This window comes from Xiphophorus hellerii, chromosome 1, assembly GCF_003331165.1.
Source record: "Xiphophorus hellerii strain 12219 chromosome 1, Xiphophorus_hellerii-4.1, whole genome shotgun sequence".
In the NCBI taxonomy this organism is placed as follows: domain Eukaryota; kingdom Metazoa; phylum Chordata; class Actinopteri; order Cyprinodontiformes; family Poeciliidae; genus Xiphophorus; species Xiphophorus hellerii.
Window position 1 is genome coordinate 15,262,322 of NC_045672.1, and position 19,679 is coordinate 15,282,000.

General features: G+C 38.1%; 1 protein-coding gene across 1 annotated transcript; it reads right to left on the bottom strand.

The window, feature by feature from the left end:
• Positions 1-264: 264 nt before the first annotated feature.
• Positions 265-18,608, bottom strand: LOC116726859 (voltage-dependent L-type calcium channel subunit beta-4-like). The gene is made up of 14 exons (XM_032573778.1): positions 18,385-18,608; positions 12,637-12,756; positions 12,383-12,505; positions 12,168-12,289; positions 11,893-11,945; positions 10,858-10,877; positions 10,590-10,670; positions 6,941-6,999; positions 6,653-6,753; positions 6,367-6,518; positions 5,797-5,892; positions 5,403-5,573; positions 5,269-5,316; positions 265-4,083 (listed from the first exon to the last, which is right to left on the bottom strand). Exons 1-13 carry the CDS (start codon positions 18,424-18,426, stop codon positions 5,287-5,289), a joined length of 1,170 nt encoding a protein of 389 aa, XP_032429669.1. The 5' UTR covers positions 18,427-18,608; the 3' UTR covers positions 265-4,083; positions 5,269-5,286.
• Between the last annotated feature and the right edge of the window lie 1,071 nt (positions 18,609-19,679).

Sequence of the window (19,679 nt, forward strand, 5' to 3'; positions counted from 1 at the left end):
ACCTAAGAAGGTATTTATTTATGTTATCATACTTTGAGGCGAAGACCTAACCCCCAACCTGAGGGAGCCGTCATCTTTTTCCTGTTGAGACCCAGGGCCTCAGACTACCATCAACATTTAAAACCACGTTACATCAGGAAACCCGACCCAGGACAAGAGTATGGCTTCACTTCTCTTAGTTTTCCTGCCTCCATATCTGCACACGCACGCCCTCTGCTGGGAGGATATGTGAATCTCTTTAAATAAAAGCACACCACGAAAGAATGTCATTGTAACATTTTTATTGACCCCCTCGTTCTCGTGTGGCGTTTACAGATACACACCAAGCACATTTCATCATCAAACAATGTCGGACGGCTTTCGTCCTGTTGTCTGAAACCAGCAGCGTTGTTGGGATCACAGCTGGAGGTACATACGGCAGACATTGAGTGCATTTATTGCATCAAAAAAAAAAAGAGAGAGAAAAAAGCATCCATATAAACAATAGCAGTGCAATTATACCCCACCCCAACCGAGGAGATATCTTGATAGTCTCAGCTTGTAGCTCATCAATACTAAACTTTATATTGCATCCAAAATTTAGGCCAGTGAAATAAATAATAGTAATAAAAACATTGTGCTTTGGATATGGAAAAAAATAGTTTAGTAATAGTTTATAATAGAATCCTTCTGCAATACAACTCAAACAAATAAAAAAAAATGAGGATCTGGTTTATCTAAGGTTTTATTCTAAGAAGGTCCTGTGCTCTTGGTGTTTTGTCAGGTGGAAGGTTTTAATCTCCAGCCTGATCTATTAGAAGTGTATGTCAGTCTCAGTGGAAGACATCTCTGGTCCTGGATAAAAAGTGCATCATATTAAAAACAGAGGATATCACAAATAAACACATGCTTTCTGAGCTGTGTACTGTGAAAAACAAAACAAAACAAAGAACAAAATACTTTTTGTTGGTCAGAGTTAGCAACGTTTGCATGGAATTTAATACTAATCATTTACAGTATTTACAGCTTATCTTTTATAATGCATATGTAAGTGGTTATGTTGATTTGCTCATGTGAGGATGATCCTTGCAGCCCTTCTGATGCAACAGGAGTACAATATGCCATGCACATACAATAGGTTATTTACACGAGTTTAGGTGAACATTGTTTCCTAATAATTTCGAAGCAGTTGTATTGAGATGGAAGTTAAGAACCATAAGGTGTCAAACAAACAAATGAGGCAAATTGGAGACAGACTGTACCACTGCATGGCTTGCAATTTCAGACTGAGATTCAGCTAAACATCTTCAGTAGTCACCATACTGTTTAAGATCTGCCGTGCTTATTTTACATAAACATGTCAAAAATGAACAAAAGTATCCCTCCAGAAACTTTAAAATCTCACATGTACAAAAGTTAGCAGTCATTGGGCGAGTTTAGAGTTTGTTGTTTTTCAGTCACATTTATTGGACTTGCTTGAATAACAGGATAATATATTATAGGATTAATACTATTTCAAGACTATTTATTTATGTTAATATACAAGTGCCCAGTGGGTGAGTATTAAAGTGTTATTTCTTTTAGAGTTTAATTTAAAAATGATTGAAGATTAAGATATGATAAAATCTTGGAGAATTTTTTTAAATGTCCGAAGCCGTAGTTAAATGTTCTCACAATATTTAAGAGGAGGAACAGAATTTTAGTAAAAATAAACAATTTAGTCATTAATAGTAAAGACAGAAGTCTTTAATATCGATGCCCTTAAAGTCTGTCTTTAACTACATTAATTTTGAAAAGGAGATCGCTTTGCCTTGGATGTCGTGTCTGCAGTGAAGTCCACTTTGCAGAGCTGAAACTTTTAAGGACAGATAGTCTTCTAGATTAATCCACAAAGCTGACACAAAGATCTAAGTTTCAGACGAATTATTTAGCTTTAGTAAACACTATGCTGACTCTAAACTGGTCTAGACATGGATTTTGAAGCATTTTTATTCAGTTAGATAGATTTTGTATTTGAGGAATATGCCTGTGTTGCAAGCAGTTTTGCTTCGTATGTCTGAGCCATAAAACGACTTTGATGACCTATGAGCCAAAATGCTTAGTAATGTGGCACAGAGGCTGAAACAAGCCATGAGAACGACAGCAATGGTCTTCAATGCAATTGCTGTGCATAAAAATATCGTCAGCAGCAGCAGAATGAATTTGATGAAGACTGTAGCTGTGTGTTTTAAGTCGTCAAAAGTGCAAAGCTGAACTAAAAACACACAAGTTGTGACAAAGTGTCTGTTGCTGTCAACTAAAGAATGGAGACATGAACAAAGTTTGGAGCTCAGTAGGTATCGGCTACAAGTTCTTCCTCAAAGACTCAGATTGGCATCAGGGACAAAAACATCCTGACTGAAAATATAGACTTTCTAATCGGCATGGACAACTGTTTTCCTTGCAGATCTTCACTGTTCAGTCCTAAATCCTATAAATGTCTTGTCACAATCAGATTTGATTTTATTCCTACTTAATTAATACAAGACTGCATGATCATCATTATCAAAAAAAGATAATTCCTTTCTGCTCAAATCTTAAAGCTTAATATCAGCAACAAATTACATTTTCATCAGTACTGGTTAAATTTACAAGAACTTGATTCTGTGTATCTCTCTTTTGGACTTGTGTCTTAGGTTTAGTTCATGCCAAAATATGAGAAATTCACAAACTTAATCAATAACTTAACAATATAATTATGTGAATAAAATTACCTAAAATACTTAATAAATATGAATAAATGTGTTGGTAACATGTTGGGCTTCAGCCAGTGGAAATCAGAAATGACAGACGCTACTCAGGGGGGTTGAGCCATTTTGCATCCAGAACCACGGCTGGCTACAGCTTCCCACGCATCGTAAGACCATTTAATATGTGACTAAGATCAGTGGATACATTTATTTTAGATTCAAAACTAAATGTGACCGATTTCCATCTGGTTTTATTAGTTAAAGAAAAAAGTTACAATCCCAGGGCTGGACTTCAACTGTCTGCACATTTTACCATAAGGACTCTTTCCTCACACACCAGATTTTACTTACATTCGCCAGCAGTGGCAAAGACGTAGAAAATGTGTGCTGTCAGTGTTTGTTATACATTATTTGCATAAAAGCTACATGTAGAGATATGCATTTGGTACACTGAGAGCAAATATATGAGTAACAGATAGTTGTATAAACTGTTTTAGTACAAGAGCAGACAAAAAGAAGAATACTGAATAAACCAGGAGTGGAAAGTAAGAGGATAAAGAAAGACAAAATTGCAATTTCTCCCATGTGTTTCCATGCAAAAGTGATACTGCTATGACTGACAGGAGCAAATGTACTTTTAAGGAAGTATTTCAGTTAAACATTTAAAATGGCAGCTCACTTAAAGCTGCGGACATGGAAGACATACATAATAGATTTTCTGTCACTCCTTGCACCCGCAAGGAAGCAAGGTGAATCAGACATTAAACCTTGAGAGCCCTGCACTGGAAACCTGGTGATGTGCTAACAGCTTTTCTGTGCCAGTGGTATCGTGGACTAATATACCTCAGCCCCTTAGATGTGTGATGCATCTCCAGTGAGAGATGAATCAGCCTTTGTGTGCTTCAGACAGCTACAGACGCTCATGGGCTGGCTCATCTTTCATGGATATTATGATTATTTTTTTTTCTTTTCACCTGTCTGGATTGGAGAAAGTATTACATGGGAGGGTTGTTGGTAAGGAGATGAACAGTGACTGTGCTGTTTCCCCGTTTTCTGTAAACCGGTGCTTTTGCAGCGGCAGAAAGTGGCCCTGAGTTATCAGTTGACGTTGGGAGCAGGGATGTCTGGCCCCTGGGGCAGCAGTGAGGCTGCAGTTGGGTGCATCTTCCTCCCGATGTGGAATATTTCTCCTCCTATCCCAGCTCACCACACTTCTGCTCTTTCACCCTTTGCATGGACCCAGCTCTTCTCTCTGCTCCACATGTGGAGAAGGTGATGGCTGGCTTTGATGAGAGGAGGGACGCTGCTGCCCCCTGGTGGTCCCTATTCTCCATGTCCTGACTGTTCTGACCCCAGCCGACAGCACAGGCTGCTCCTGCAGAAAAGGAAACGCACACAAATGTGCGTGTTTAGAGAAATTCTTTAACTTTTCTTCTAGCTTTGATGAGACGACTACTCTCATTTGTCCCCATTTGCTTTCTACAAATTTTTGTTAAGTAACGTTTTCTTAACTAAAAATGTTACTAAGGAATTTCTGAGGAGGAAAACAAATTACTTGATGAAAAATCTTTTTAAGTAGGGTTTTGTGGAGAGGCAATCAATATTTAGTATCTTACATGCAGCGAATAATGATCTTGATTTAGATAAGAAATCATAGGGATTCAGTTGCAAAGCAGTTTTCTGCCATCTTAAATCCACTCCTGTCTAAATTGTCAGGATCTTGGGTTGTTTTGGGATTTTTCTGGGTTTATAATTTTGATCATTTGTTGCCTGTGTTTGACTTTAGTTATTCTTTGTTTTAATAAAATCAACCTCCATTCTGTCTTACTTTAAGCCACTCTGTTCTTAGTTATTTTAGTGAGATAATGTTTATAGTTTCTGTCTCCCTGACTCTACCTACTCCCTGGCTCCCCGTGTGTTTACCTCTGTATTTTGTAAGTTGTTTTGAAACTATTAAAACTTATTTTATCATTTGTCTCCTGGATTCTGGCTTGCGTTTTGGTCTCCCACCAACACAATAACAGAAAGTTTTATTTCGGTTCAATTAAACAGTTACTTTGCATCTGTTATAAATTCGTAGCCTGACAGTTTTTGTGCAGCATAAACCTTTATTCTGGATTTTGGACATTTATAGTGAAACCACTTTTCTTTCCCCATGAAGACAGATGTCTAACAATCTGGACACAAAACAAGAATTTCTAGCATCTTTTTCTGTTCCACGCCTGCACCCATTATAAAAACAAGACACAACAACTTCCTTCCTCTTGAAACACCGCTGTCTTTCCAGGATCCAATATGTCCCCTGTTTTCTGTGCCGTCAGAGAGAACATGCTCTTTCTGCAACACCTGGATACTTCCTCCACAGTCTTATTTTCTATGTTCTAACCTCAGCTGCCATCTTTATCAGATTTTTAATTACAACTCCACAGGACCCTATTTAAAAAAAAAACATTTTTGTTTGGATGAATGAAGTTATAAAATATAAATAAATGACACATGGTTTAACTAAAAAAAAAAGCACAAAACATTCAAACAAACAAAAACATTATTTTCTGCTCACCTGCATCCGAGGCTGGAATCATTCTATCAACTCTTGAGTCTCTGAAAACTGTTTTGGACAAAAAAGAAGAGAAGGTGAAGCTAATTAATGGAACTTTAATATAAGTTTAACATTTTAGTTGGCTGTGTGTATACCTGCTGGCTGGAGTTGGCTGAAGGTGGGGTGACCATATTTTGGTCCTGTAAGGGATTAACTGGAGCAGAACAAGGGAGATGTGTAGCTCGCCAGTAAATTTCCAGGTACTCCGCGAGGTGGTCGCAGGCTTCTTCCAGCTGATTCTCATCCAGGATTACGTCAAACATCTCCTGAAGGACCAAAAGCACAAAAAATACTTTCAAAACTCTCTTTAGTTTTTGTTTTCCAATCAGAACTTTCTGTGTCCTTTCTCACATCAGACACTGGAACTAGTGATGGAAACTAATCTGTTGGATTGCTCATGTACATTTTGCTGTTTGCTTATTAATGTGTGCTGTACCTTTTTAAATAAAACAGATGGACTTAGATTGAAATTAAAACAGAGGGACATACAGGAGGACACTGAGCCAGCTTGTCCCCGGCCATCATCTGGACATTGAGGTGCTTGCTTTGGGACTTCCCTCGAGACTTTATCAGCCTCTGAAGAACCTGTAGGATGAATCAAAGACAATGGTTGTTGTTTTTTTTTTTTTTAGAAATATTGGTCTCACTAAATAAATTCCTTTAGTTTATTTGCACTTGATATTTAGCCTGAAAATCCAGAAATATTTTGCCTGCAGAGCTGTGGTGTGAGCAATCCCCCATATATTAATAAACTGTCTAAAACAGAGTAAACGTAAAAAAGTAAAAAATGACTTCAGAAAAACAATTTTTAATGTAAAAGATTGAACGACTGAAGTCTGAATTAACAGACATGGTAAAAGAAACAAGCAAAAAAAAAAAAACTAATTTAATGTAATACTGGAAATGAAAGCCTAAACTATTTGACCTGATAATATCGAAGCAGCTGACTGTTTGCTTCCATATTAAAACAGACTGGTTCGCTGTTGTGCCTTTTGAAAAAAGACCATAAACTTGTTTTGATTTATCCTTTTTCAAAACATAATGCAGGCTTTACTGTACTTTGGGTGATGACACTTTAACATAGATGATGATGGGAGCCAGAGATGTTTTGAGGAGCTGGGCTGGATGGTTGATGGTATCTGCATCCAGGACAACCAGCTGAAGAGACTTTGCCAACTCAAAGATCCTCTCTATCTCACTCTGGACTTCAGCTGAGAGGAAACCAGAAAAAACAACATTTACTGGAATCTATTTTTAACTCAAGTCAGTGGAGGTATCTATTCTTAGTGCTTATTGATCTTCATTCACCACCAAAAGATTGAAGGCAGCTTTTCTCGTTATTTACCCAGACTAGAGCGAGTGTTGGATCTCTCCATTATGGCCTTCTTGTTCAGCACCGAGCGCTTTGCCAGGGACAGATCAGCGGTCACCCGTGTAATAGTGATCCTGAGGAAGGAGCGTCTTATCACATCTTATCTACTACTGTTCCATGTCAAAGGAGTGAAACTGTACTCTCAGGGAGCTAAAAATAATTCCTCATCATGCTGTATCCTACCCACCATGAAACGTGATAGGCAGAACACCACAATGAACTCAGACACAGTGTTTGTGCAGCAGAGACAGCAGTGCTCACCTGTCGACAAATCTGTGCTTTAGGAAGTCAAACAAGGCTTTCTGCATCATGTCAGTCACCTACGTGAAACAAAGTGCAAAGAAGTCAGAAAACAATTGCTATAATAGCACAATGAAGACACAAATGATCATATCTTCATCTGGTTTGTAAGGCTTTGTTCTCTTTCTCATTACAATGATGTTCCAGATCATTAGACCCTGGTACAAATATTGTTTTCACTGGACTATAAGTACATTCCTTGATTCTGTCTTTTAATTTTTAGGCTAGTAGGCCTGCTCAAGTAAAAATAATAATTGTCACTAAATGCGATTATTTTCTGAAGCTGTGAGAAATGGACCACTTGAGGCCCTGGAGCTGTTCTCAGTGGCATTTAGAAGAAAAAAAAGACATTTAACCCAAAAAACAATAACATCTACATAACTAAAATGTGTTTTAGCTGAAAAAAAAAGTTTATGTAGTTAGTTACCATGGTAAGTTAATGTTAACAATGTGTGCTTATAAATGATTAAGCATGAGCTAAATGTATTTATCTGCATTTTATATAACTAAATAATATTACTACAATACATGTTTGAAAACGTAATGAGATACAAATAGCCTAAAGCGTAAATGAACAGATTTTATTGTACTTACTAGAAAGTTTTGAAAAGTTTTGTGGCCACATTCACTTCAGCAATGAGTTTCACTTGAATCTCCACAAGCTTTAGCATTGATATGTTATGGATAATTAATGAACATTTAAACTAAAACAGGGACAACCCTAAAACTGTAGTTCTAAAAAAGAAAATGTTTCAACATGACTTCATTCTGGATTTTTCTAAGGCGGCATCATCATGTTTGCACTGTCTAATTTCCAGCAGTTGGAGAAAATATCGATGGCTTTTAAATAGCATTGCTCTTCCACTCTGACGCAGAGAAATGCAGTGACCACAAGAGGGGGTTCAGAGAGGAGAGAGAGGAGTTAATGTGGAAGAGCATCAAGGAGTGGCAGCACGCAATATGTACAAGTGAGACAAAGCGGAGAGAATGAGAACAAGAGGCAGAGGGAGAGGGAGGCAAGTTGGTGTTCACCACCGGAGCATCCCCGAAGCACATCGCACCACTGCAATGCATAAATATTTCACACACATGCACACAAACACAGACGTCTTGGCATGCAGTGTGCGAGAGCACAGCGGCAAGATCAGGGCAGAGAGAAAACACAGAGGCTTAGAAACACACCACTCGCCTTGCATTTCAACATACTGAAACACAGACTCATTCCATGCTGAAGGATTCAGAGGAGAGACCGCAATGTGTATTTGTAGGTTTAATACACAGTGCGACTGTGATGTAATTTTCTAATATGAACTGAGTTAGGATATATGAGGAGACATATTGGTTTAGCTGATCCAAGAGGCGGCAGTCTTTGAAGAATGTGACTGCAATGTTTAGTTTAGCTGTTCATTGGATAATTCTGGAAAAAAAAAAAAAATCTCACTGGATCTGAAAATCCAGTCCATTTTTGACTGAATAACATTCTAAAAGACTGAGCGCCAACACAATTGAATGTATTTGGTACATTTCTAGGGTTACAGTTATATTGATGTCCTGCAGACGATTTATGAACTTTTGCATACACTTACATAAAAGTGTATTTATTTTTTGGTACCCCAAACAATGCCTCTTCTTTAAATTTAACATGACAAATTATAAATCTTTTCTAGGTTGATCAGTGTCTAGAAAATTTTTAAATAGTGTAGCCCTGTGGTAAACTGAGGTTACTGTAATGACGTATGTTGAGGTTAATAGAAATCTTACATAGTTCAAGACAAGACCCAAATATATTAAAAGTGAACGTTTATTTACTAATGCATAACATTGGTGATAACTATGGATTTCATATTCTTGTCTCTGGAAGAAATACAGTTGTATTTTCCTTTACTTTAATATTTCAGTAATTTAAAGGGTAAAGGTAGCTATTAAGTAATTTGCTTACTTAGTAATTAAAACTGTATTATTTGTAAATCAACTAAGAACATTATTTTATGTAAATATTGCAATTTAAAGAAGTATTAGTGTGACGTAAGATGCACTGTGTATTTTATTTGGCTTTGCCATTTGATTGGTCACTGAGACAGTTCGTCCGGTGCGTGACTCGTGATTGGTTGAGAGAAGAGGAGGAGGGAGGAGAAAGGAGAGGAGAACCGTGATGGTAGAGAACGGAGGGTGAGACGAGCAGACAAGAAGTGAAGAAAACACACTCAAGGGAGAGAAAAACTGGACAAAAGTACGGAAGAGGACGAAAATCGGGAGACGTAAGAAGAGCTTGGTCGCCGCGAGAGGGACAGGACCAGAGGAGGTGGACGCAAGTAGTCCTGACGAGTTTTGAGCTAAGCTAAGTGAGCTTAGCTACGTGAGCTTAGCTACGTGAGCTAAACTACGTGAGCTTAGCTACGTGACCTTAGTCAAGTGAGCTTAGCTAAGTGAGCTTAGCTAAATGAGCTAGCCGCTTCAGCACCACGTGTTCAGCTGCGTTCAGCGGAAGTCGAGGAGAGGACGAGTGAATTGCAACGCTCTCAATGTTTTGCAAGAGACTTTCGACTCATTGTTTTTTCTAACAGGCCTGCAACGTTTTCACACTTTCCTGGAGGTCGTGAGTAACAAACTGACTGGGTTATATTTTGTTTAGAACTGTATATTGATGTAATTGGACATTTCTTGTTCTGTCCGGGTGCTGTGAAAAAACAAAATGGGTGGCCGTTAATATTTTATTCATCCTGCCTTCTGTAAAGAGGTTTATGTTAGGTTTTCTGTCATTTCAGTTTAATAAGGTAAGGCTGAATCATTTTGCCTAAAATTTCGACATTCCTCTGGGTCGTATTTGTCATAAGGTAGGTCATTGGTGCCGCACACCGATTTGGGTACCGGACTGATATCGGACCCAAGCACCCTCCATCTTAGTTTTCTCGAATAGAATGGAAAAAGGTGCTACAGTAGTAATCTACAATTTCCTATTTCCCCTGTGGAAAAAATATTACAGAGGCCAATTTATGTAAACTACTCTACAAAATAGGAAAGACAACAGAACATGCTACTCAAATTGTGCAGATTTTCTGTGTCATTCTTGAGGTCGACAATGGCTACAAGAAAAGAGTCACTTTCAAAGTAAGTTAGTTGAGGGATTTGTTCTTTTATGGCAAGTGGCAATAAATGGTTTCATAGTTGACAACTTCAAGAACTCGAAAACTCTGAGAGATGGAGTCCTTAACCTCACTTATATCTACAGTCAGAGAAACTATTTCCAAAACTTGTTTCTAGGTCTGTGACAGCAAAACCTCACAGGTTGATCCCATAAGTGTTTAAAACAATGCTTCAGGGCTGTTTCTCTAGTTTAGTAAGTATGCTTCACCTCCTATCTAAATGGAACATTTATGAGATGCAAAGTTACAAATGCCTGCATACTTTTGTTTTGCTCACCGTTTGTTTTAATCTGAATAAAGTATTTTGTAATAAAGGGAATAATGTGAACTGTAAAGTCAGTGTTGTAATAACTTCCCAACAGGGAGTCATTGACGTTGTAGCTTTGAAGTCTCAAGATGTCTGCCCTATTTCTCTGTAACAGCTTTTGCACAATGAAAGCAGATAACTCAGTGGGTAATCAACTCACTTCATAGCCTTTCAGTGAAGGGCCCACCAGCACCACGGGCCTCATGGAGGGAACCACGTCATAGGGAGGAACATGTTCCGTCTGCACAGGTCACAAACGCAGGCAGGGGGTGGAGGACAGAAGAGCACAGAAACGCTGAAGTGAATGGAAACACACTCCAGGAGATAATTTGTTAAAAATTGGATGGCTGTGCACTTAGCAGCAGAGTATGAACTGCAAAGTTAAAAATAAAATACAAAGAGACAAGGAAGGAAAAGGACAAACATACCTGTTTCTGCTTCTGTTTGGCTTTTAGGACAAATACAATTAACATTAAACATGGTTTGTGAGAAAAAAACGCTCTAATTCTCAACTGGATGGATGGATGGATGGATGGATGGATGGATGGATTGATTTTACAGCCAGGTAAAAATATTAGGGTCCATGTATATTCCTAACTCCTCTTTACATATAATCATGAACATAAATGATAAAACAATATTGTAATGAAACCGAACAAAAACAGCACAAAAGAAATTTTCTGACCCAACAGTTGTTCCCTGCTAAATTGCCTAAATTCATGCAGGGTCACATATGAGAACAACAGAGGATGGGAACATTGTTGCTCAGCATCGTAAAGTGTTTGTCCTGTTTAAACCTCAGAAATGTAGTGTAAAAGTCCTAGCTTAGACAGAATATTGGATTACCATATGAGTCTAGTAATGGATTCAAAGAGGATTCAAATGAACATAGACTTGTGATTGTATCAGATAATAGTTTATAAGCTCTGAACATGTCAAAATGGCTGCCAACATGGTCAGGACTAATCATCCAAGCAAGTTTATCTTTAAAGCAGATCACAAGATGCTAAAAGAAGTCTCCAAAAGCTCTAAAATGTCATCATGGGACCAGCAGGCTCTTCCTACTGTTGATATGAAGGTGAAACAATCAGTAAGAGATGGTCCGTTTACAGATCTATAATGTAAATATCGAGTCCTGTAGTTTTCTGTGAAGTTGCTGAGCGTAATTAAGCTGATCATTGGCCACAATTAGAAAATGGTTCTTAACCAAAAAAGTGACTTTTTACTAGTTTTTGTGAAATCTTTGTTTCACACAAACAAAGATTTTATCAAGTCCAGAGGACCCCAAAGCGCTTCACACTAGATTCAGTCATTCACATGAATGTTATTCTAAATGTTATTTCCTTTCTTTGGCATTATTTTAAAATGAGCCTTTTCACTACTGCACATATAAATCTGACCTGTGGGGATGACCAAGTTCCAGCAGACGAAAAACGAAACCCAGCTCTTCCAGTCCCTCTTACCTGCAGATGGAGGGGTGGACCTCCAGCCTCCCGATGATGCGTTCCCTCCTTTCCTGCAGAGCGACATAATGCAAAACTTTATTATGCGTGATGAATCCCCTCAGGAGGCAATTTGGAGAGCTCCGAAAAAAGCTCCACACATGAGCAAGAGTTATTTATAGCTTTAAAAAGTTTTCAGTGTGTACTGCAGAGGAAGCTGGTAAAAATCAGGGCAGAGAAACTCAGAAATACAGAGTGGCAGCAAACAAATCCATGAGGGCCGTGTGTGTTTTGACCTGGCAGCTGCTTTTTGTTCTTGTTTTATCCTCATGGCCTCCAGTTTCACTGGGCTCGGGATAAATGTAATGTCTGCCCCTTCTTTCACTAGCCGACCAATCCACCAGTCATTGTTATATTTCTGCAGGGAAGGAAATTGCACAATGGTTTAACATTATATCTAAATATTAATTTAATGTGGATTGTTGTCATGTTGAGTTTTAATATTTCCTACCTCTTTTATGTGCAGAAAGTCTTTGGTTTCAAAGTTGATAGCAGCACCTTGGACTGGACAATCTTCATCAAGGGCCCCACAGTAACTCACATTGGTTTTCACTGCAAATGCCACCGGCTTGGACTGTTGAGGACAAGTATATAAAGCAGTTTCCAGCAATCCTTTAGGGTCCATAGACGTAGAAGACTTAACATCAAAGTAGAGTTCTCGTACTACTGATTTTTAAGGGATTAACATAAATTTTAGCCTCTTACCTTGGCTCTTTCCAGCTGAAGCTGAGCCTGGCGCTCGGCTTCACGCCGAGACGCCTCCTGGTCTTCCTCCAGGGACAGGTCGGAATCAGAGGGTCGACTAGCGTAGGAATCGGCTGAACCCTTCAGACAGGCGAAAGGACAGGGAGAAAGAAAATGTTAAAAAAATAAAACTCTCGGAGGTGACCTGACGGAAGAGATGAACCCATTTCAAAATAACATCCGGAAGGAATTGTTTAGAATTTTATTAGAATAAAAGGAAAATAACAAATGTACCGAATTGTTTAGAATTTTATTAGAATAAAAGGAAAATAACAAATGTACCGCTTCACACAGATAATCCGTGTCCTCCATACTTGTCCCATCGTATACCTGTCCCTGCACCTGCTTGTCCTTTCTTGTAGCTTTCCAAAGCAGCCCTTCCCGTGGGAACATGATGTTCATGAGTACCGCAGCACTAACAACAGGCACAACCTTCCCTGTTTATTCGCTTTAACATGTGTTGGAGAAAAGCCAGTCTGCGCCCAAAAAGGTTGAGTGTAAAAAACACTATTTGGCATTTTATATTTTTACTGTTTAAAAAATGGTTTCAGTACAGAAATTCTTTTTGAGCCAATAAATAACTTTCCAAGAAAAAATAAAGGATAATAGAAAGTGCTGGAGAGATCCTGAGATCTGTCCCTTTATATTGATTAAAAATTAAAACACTAACCTCACCTTACTCATCCTCTCACACCAACATCATATTTAGAAGTGAGCAACCTCATGAAAAAGCCAAAGGATTTTGGAACTATTTATATATGAAAGCCATTTGTAGATGGCACAGAGTCCATGGGAAGAGAAAAAAGGGACTTTATTCAAGAAAAAAATGTTCTGCCTTGTTATTTTTGGCATGGTCCAAATCTGAAGGAAATCACCTCATTGTGCATCATTTTTACCTTGCATAAAAATGATGCATGAGTAAAAACGCTTCACCTTGACCACTCTGTTTGTAACCATTAAAAGGATTTCCAACATATTTCTCCTTGAAGGTTTGACCACTTTCATCAGAAATGATTGATTTAATTAAAGCTAATAGCTTTCCTGGCATTTAGACATATTCCTCAAACACTTATTTGAGGAGATGCCAAGGTTTTGAATAGGCCATTGCAGAAGTCTGCCCAGTCCATCCCAAAGCTGCTTTAGACGTATGTTTGAGATCATTGTTCAAGTGAAACAATCATGTTGAAGAATTTGTTTGTAGCACTCCTTTGTAACTCCACAAATATTGAATCATTACAGCTAGCAGAGAAACAGACCCACAACATGATAACATGCTTGACAGTTGGTACTGTGTTCTTAGCTTTAAAAGTATTTGTTTATTGATATTTATTGCCATTGTGGTCAAAAAGTTCAATATTTATCTCAACTGAACATTTCAGATCAGCTTTAGGGATTTAATTTTGAAACAAGGACTTCTTTGTTGGTTGGCAACCTCTTCATCCACAGACGAGAGAAATTTGTGTCACATTAGACATGGTTGCACATCTGGAAAACCTTTTGTCTGAACTGATCGCCGTTAACTCTGTAATTGGTTGAAACTTCCCCAAGTTGTGGAAATGTACAAATATAGTTTCTAGATCTTTAATGAGTTCTTTGGATTTTCCATTTTTCTGAGGATCACGGGTGACAAATTCCTCCACCCCCACTCACTCAAAACAGTCAGGTCCTTGTTGACAAGTTAAAAGTCTAGAGGATTCACAAAAACGTAGCTGAAAGTGTGAGCCTGAATTTTGACCTTGTGAATTAAATAAAAAATACAAAATGTTAAGAATAAACCCCCAATTATTTCATGAACAGCAAAATTAACTAAAATATAAAGGGTCATTGCTGGTGAATGATGCGTGTGTTTGTGTGTGTAGTGTATGCTTCACAGACAAACATGTTCAGGTGAAAATAGTTGATGAAATTACTTGATAAGTTGAAAGGAGAGAATTTGTCACACTAACCTACTTGACTCTAAACTTTGAACCTTAAAATTAGTCTTTTTCTGGTGTTTTAGCTCAGGTAATCAGGTGAGTTTTGCCTCAAAATCTAATTTCTATTTTCTTTCTTTGGCTTTGATATTCATGAGTATTTATTCATTTAGGACTGCTGTATCCATGGTTACTGAAAACGTAGGTAAAAATGTGCTAGAAGTTTTAAAATAATTTCATTTTTGACTGTAGTAGCATACTTCTAAAACAATGCAGCATTAAATTTTGAGTATATGACAAAAAGAAAAAATCTTTCAGAATTTCATTGGTTCCAAAATAAATGCAGCTTTTTACAGTGTTTTGTTGATTATGTGTAACCCAGGTTAATATAGCCTCATTAAAAATAAGCCTTTCCATAGAAACTAGCTATAAAATGCATGAATAGGAAATAAATAGAGAATAAATAGGTCCTAAAATAGTTAAAAATATAAAAAGTAATAATTACAAACATTAAGAATGCTGTATTTCATGTTATGATATTTTATTTGGTTAAAAATTTGTATAAAACAGAGTATTATTTTGTCAGCAGCTAAAACCGTCAAGTTGAGTAAAATCTCTTATTCTGAAGGGTCACATTGATGTGTAGCCCATGTGACTTGCTCCAGCCAACCGGGTTGCTACGTTCTCTGGCGCTCGAAGAAGAAGCAGAAAGAGCGAAGAAGAAGGAGAGAGAACGAAGAAGCTAAGAGTTGTGCTGTGAAAGAGAGAGAGATAAGAGAAAATAGACGATTAAAAAGTCTACCTGCTGACTGGAAACCTTTAACATTCTTCGGAGGAGGAGCTTTCCGCATTTTTTTACTGACTGCGTTCGGAGTGTTATATGTTACAGAACTGGACTTGGTGAGTTAAAAAGTGTATTTTATTTTCTGTGAAGGATGTATTTGTAAGACTATTTTATTTCATTGAAACGGAAAGCTAAAGTAGGACATTTATGTTGTTTTAGGTTCAAAAACCGTGGAAGTAACGGATGAGCTGGTGTGGGTGAAGCATGTTTCCCCCCCACACACACGATGTTCAGCCGCCAAATCGGCGAGTATGTTATTTTATTCAGTACAAAGTAAAGCTAAAAGAACTTTTGTTATGCTTTGTTGGTTATTAAACTAGGCCTTTTAAGGTTCTGCTGGAAATTGGACCGGGAAATTCCGAGTCGATTGCTGAGTCGGATTCCGCTAGTGAGAAACAAGATGGCGAGCCGTAACCCAGGAGCCCTGTAACCGCCGTCTAGCAGGAGCTACGCCCTCTGCTGGACATTGCAATTCATCCAAACTGGTATGACCTGCCCATGTTTTCCTGCTGAAATAGCACTGGATTCAGAGAAACGGGATTAAACCTTCAGGATCATCAGAAAGAAAAGACACTGATTTGAAGCACAAGTTATTCGGTCTTTTGCTGGATTGTTTTTGTTGTGTTTTATTGTTTTTTCTTTTCTCGAACCACATTCAATATCCATTGTTAGTGTTTAATGTGAAATTGTCTGTTGGTTATATTAGAAACAAGAAATTAAAAAACCTTAACTTCTTAAAAGAACTCTAAATAATTAAAATTAGATTTAAAAGATTAAAACAACCAAACTGTAAATTAAATAGATTAACAGTATCAACTTGAACTTACATGGAACTATAACCTAGGTTAAAATAAATAGTATCCTTTAATACCTAACATTAGGTTTAAAATTTCAAGCAGGGATAAATACAATATTCTGAAAGAAACGGGGAAACTATTTTGGATTTAATTTTGTGTTATTGTACGTCAATTGTTTGTAATATTGTTGTTTCTTTTCTTTTCAACAAATAATAAGCCGGCAGTTTAAACTTATTTTCTGGTCTGTGGTCATTAATACACCTGCACATTTCTCTACTCCCGTAGCCGAACCTAGCACTGGTCTGATTGTCTGTACTATAAACTGTAAACACATCGTGAGTGTTACATATGCGTGAAAACTTAAGTGTGTACATGTGCAAACAACACACAATGAATCCGGTTATGCTAATATTCCTGTATTCAGGTGCATAGAGTATACAAAGCCATGTGTACCAAAAACACATTGTGCATGTGTTGTTTTACCTGACAAATACCCAGCATGTATTCACATGTAAACAAAGCAAAAACAGCTCATCAACATTGTCTTATTTATGTGCAAACAATGCGTCAACAATGCATCCAAGTTTCTAATGATCTGGTTTAATCACTTTTGGTCTTCCATACAAAGTGAAATTCAAATGCAGGGATACTTAATACAGTCTGTTTCTGCAGCAAATAGGCTTTAAAACGACGTGTAAAAGCAACATTACACATCACATTAGGCATTCAAAGCTTCAGCACATAGTCCACACAGGTAGAAATAAACACAATCGTTAGACTATTAAATGTTTTACACAAAATTTAACATATACCAAGATGCTACATATGTTCAAGGGTTTTGAGACTATATTTATCATTCAGTCCACAGATATGTTACTTCCTGAGCTGTTAGAGGTTTTGAGAAAATATACTTATAATGAGAAAGCCCTCGCATGCTGGAAGTCCCATCAGAGACTGAAACACGAGATGATGACGTTGCAGCAGTTATAGATCTCCACCAGCAGAGGGCAGCACATTCACATCACTAACAAGTAAGGCAGACAGCGATGCATGTTTATTTTCACAACACTGGCTGAGTTTGTGTTTAATCTAACGGGTTTTACTAAGACTTTGTAATGCAACAAGTAAAAATGGTGGTCAGACATATAAGTAGAATATATGTAATGACACTTTGTTGTTGCTGAGTATCTATCCTAATTTTATGAAACACATGCAAAGCCGTAGGCTTTTAGCTGAAACACTGACAGAAACTGGAGCTTTAATAATGTAAAAAAAAGAAAAAAGCTACAGATAGTAAATTAAAACATGAGCTGAAAAATTACAATACTGGCACATAAAGAAAACAAAAGTTAGCAAAGCAATACGAATGGTACGGTCTTAAACAACCACAGTAAATTTAGAATAATTATTATGGCAATATATTAAAATAGCACTCACAAAGAACATAGAAAACGAAAAATAAGGTTAAGGATACACAAAATTACATAAAAACATAACATAAGCATTATAAAACGTAGCTTTATGCCCCTTGTGACAGCCAATGAGCGTTCAAAAACAAAATAGTATAAAAGAAATAACTGAAAATATTATAATAAACAAATAAATACAGACAGAAAAAGACACATATTTATCCCAAGGAAGTTGTAAATGTTCCAGGATATCAGCAAGCTGTACAATAGTGGTATGTGCAATTTTATGCCTGCAATCTCTTTGAGTCCAGATGTACTGATCCTCAGTGGGATAGGAACCACACTGCTCTCTGTTGACTCAAAACACATTCCTAGCTGAGAGATGGACTTTTAAAACAAACTATTGATCCAAATTGATGATGTTCAACAGATGGGCCGCCCAGTGAGTCGCAATCCCAGTGAAATGCTACATTTTAAGCTGAACACAGTAAGCATGACTAAACCAATCGCATGTGTTCAGTGCAGCATGTCAACATTGGGTGAAGAAAAGGAGGGAGGTGAAAGAGAGACACACGGGGGGGAGATGCAGGCAAAGTGACTGAACCCGTGCACACTTCTGTCGAAACAACGGCGAAGTCCCCTGAATGTCTCTGAGCAGCCATTTAGAAGACTCGTGGACGAAAAAGCTGAATTTGCATGCAGGGAGATTTTCCTCTACAAAAACGGAGGCAGCGTTAGGAGCGTACCTTGTTGATCAGTCCTGTAGCACTCGAGTCGGAGGCAGACATGATTCTACTGCCAGTGCTCTCCTCTCCCCATGGCACAGAAAAACAGTGGAAACCTCCTCCCCTCCGGCCGTGGTTACAGTGAGGGAGGGAGGCACAGGGAGGGAGGCGCGCTCAGGATAAGTGCTTCACAGCCATTGCTGTGCTGCCTTAATACTCATTTCCCATAGAAAATTAATGCTCTGACTGCAGCACTGTTTTGTGTACACCCATGCACACTGTTGGAAATGTCTACATCCTAGACATGTCAGAAAAATAAAGCCTCCTCTTATTTCTATTGCGCAAGTTACTCCATCATACCTTAGATTTTACAAAAGCGCCATAATCCTTAAGGTTCAGATGGAGTTGAATCATTTCTACACCAGTAGGTCAAGAGATGCTAAGTACTTGCATGAGGAAAAGGCAGGCTTGTATCTGAATTATACCATTGAAATACAAGGTACTTCAAAATATTTTGTGTGGGAAAAACAATGAAACTACCTCAAAAATAGAAAATACAACAAAAGTAAAGTAGAAGAGTAAAGTTCAACATAATGAGAAAGAAATAATGTTTTCCATTATGATTTAATGGAACCAACTGTTTATGCATTCCTCGGGTTTTCAAGGAGTTTGTTCCAGAGTTTTAGTGCTATCCATCCATCCATCCATTTTCTGTTCATCCTTGTCCCTAATGGGGTCGGGAGGGTTGCTGGTGCCTATCTCCAGCTACGTTCCAGGCGGGAGGCGGGGTACACCCTGGACAGGTCGCCAGTCTGTCACAGGGCAACACAGAGACAAACGGGACAAACAACCATTCACACACACACACACCTAGGGAGAATTTTAGATAGACCAATTAACCTAACAGTCATGTTTTTAGACTGTGGGAGGCAGCCGGAGTACCCGGAGAGAACCCACGCATGCACAGGGAGAACATGCAAACTCCATGCAGAAAGACCCCGGCCGGGAATCGAACCCAGGACCTTCTTGCTGCAAGGCAACAGTGCTACCAACTGCGCCACTGTGCAGTAGAGTTTTAGTGCATAGAAACTAAATGCTTCGTCTCCTTGTTTAGTTTTAGTTTTGAAGACACTGAGTGAAATCATATTTAAAGACCTGAAGGGCCTACATGGTTCATACCTGACAAGGTATTGAAAGGTTTTTAAGCTTGAGGACAGTCACTGCTTTATAAACCAAAATCAAGATTTACTTTTCACCACTGACTCCAGGTAGACAGTTTTAAGTGAGTCAAGGCAGTGGCTGAAAGATTGACCTGG

Excerpts from the sequence above, each read along its gene's own strand:
- LOC116726859 (XM_032573778.1), bottom strand. The coding sequence starts at position 18,426 with ATGTCTGCCTCCGACTCGAGTGCTACAGGACTGATCAACAAG. Across the intron at positions 11,946-12,167 it reads GAACAAAAAGCAGCTGCCAG|GAAAGGAGGGAACGCATCAT; the intron begins GTCAAAACACAC and ends GTCGCTCTGCAG. Across the intron at positions 10,671-10,857 it reads CCAAACAGAAGCAGAAACAG|ACGGAACATGTTCCTCCCTA; the intron begins GTATGTTTGTCC and ends TGACCTGTGCAG.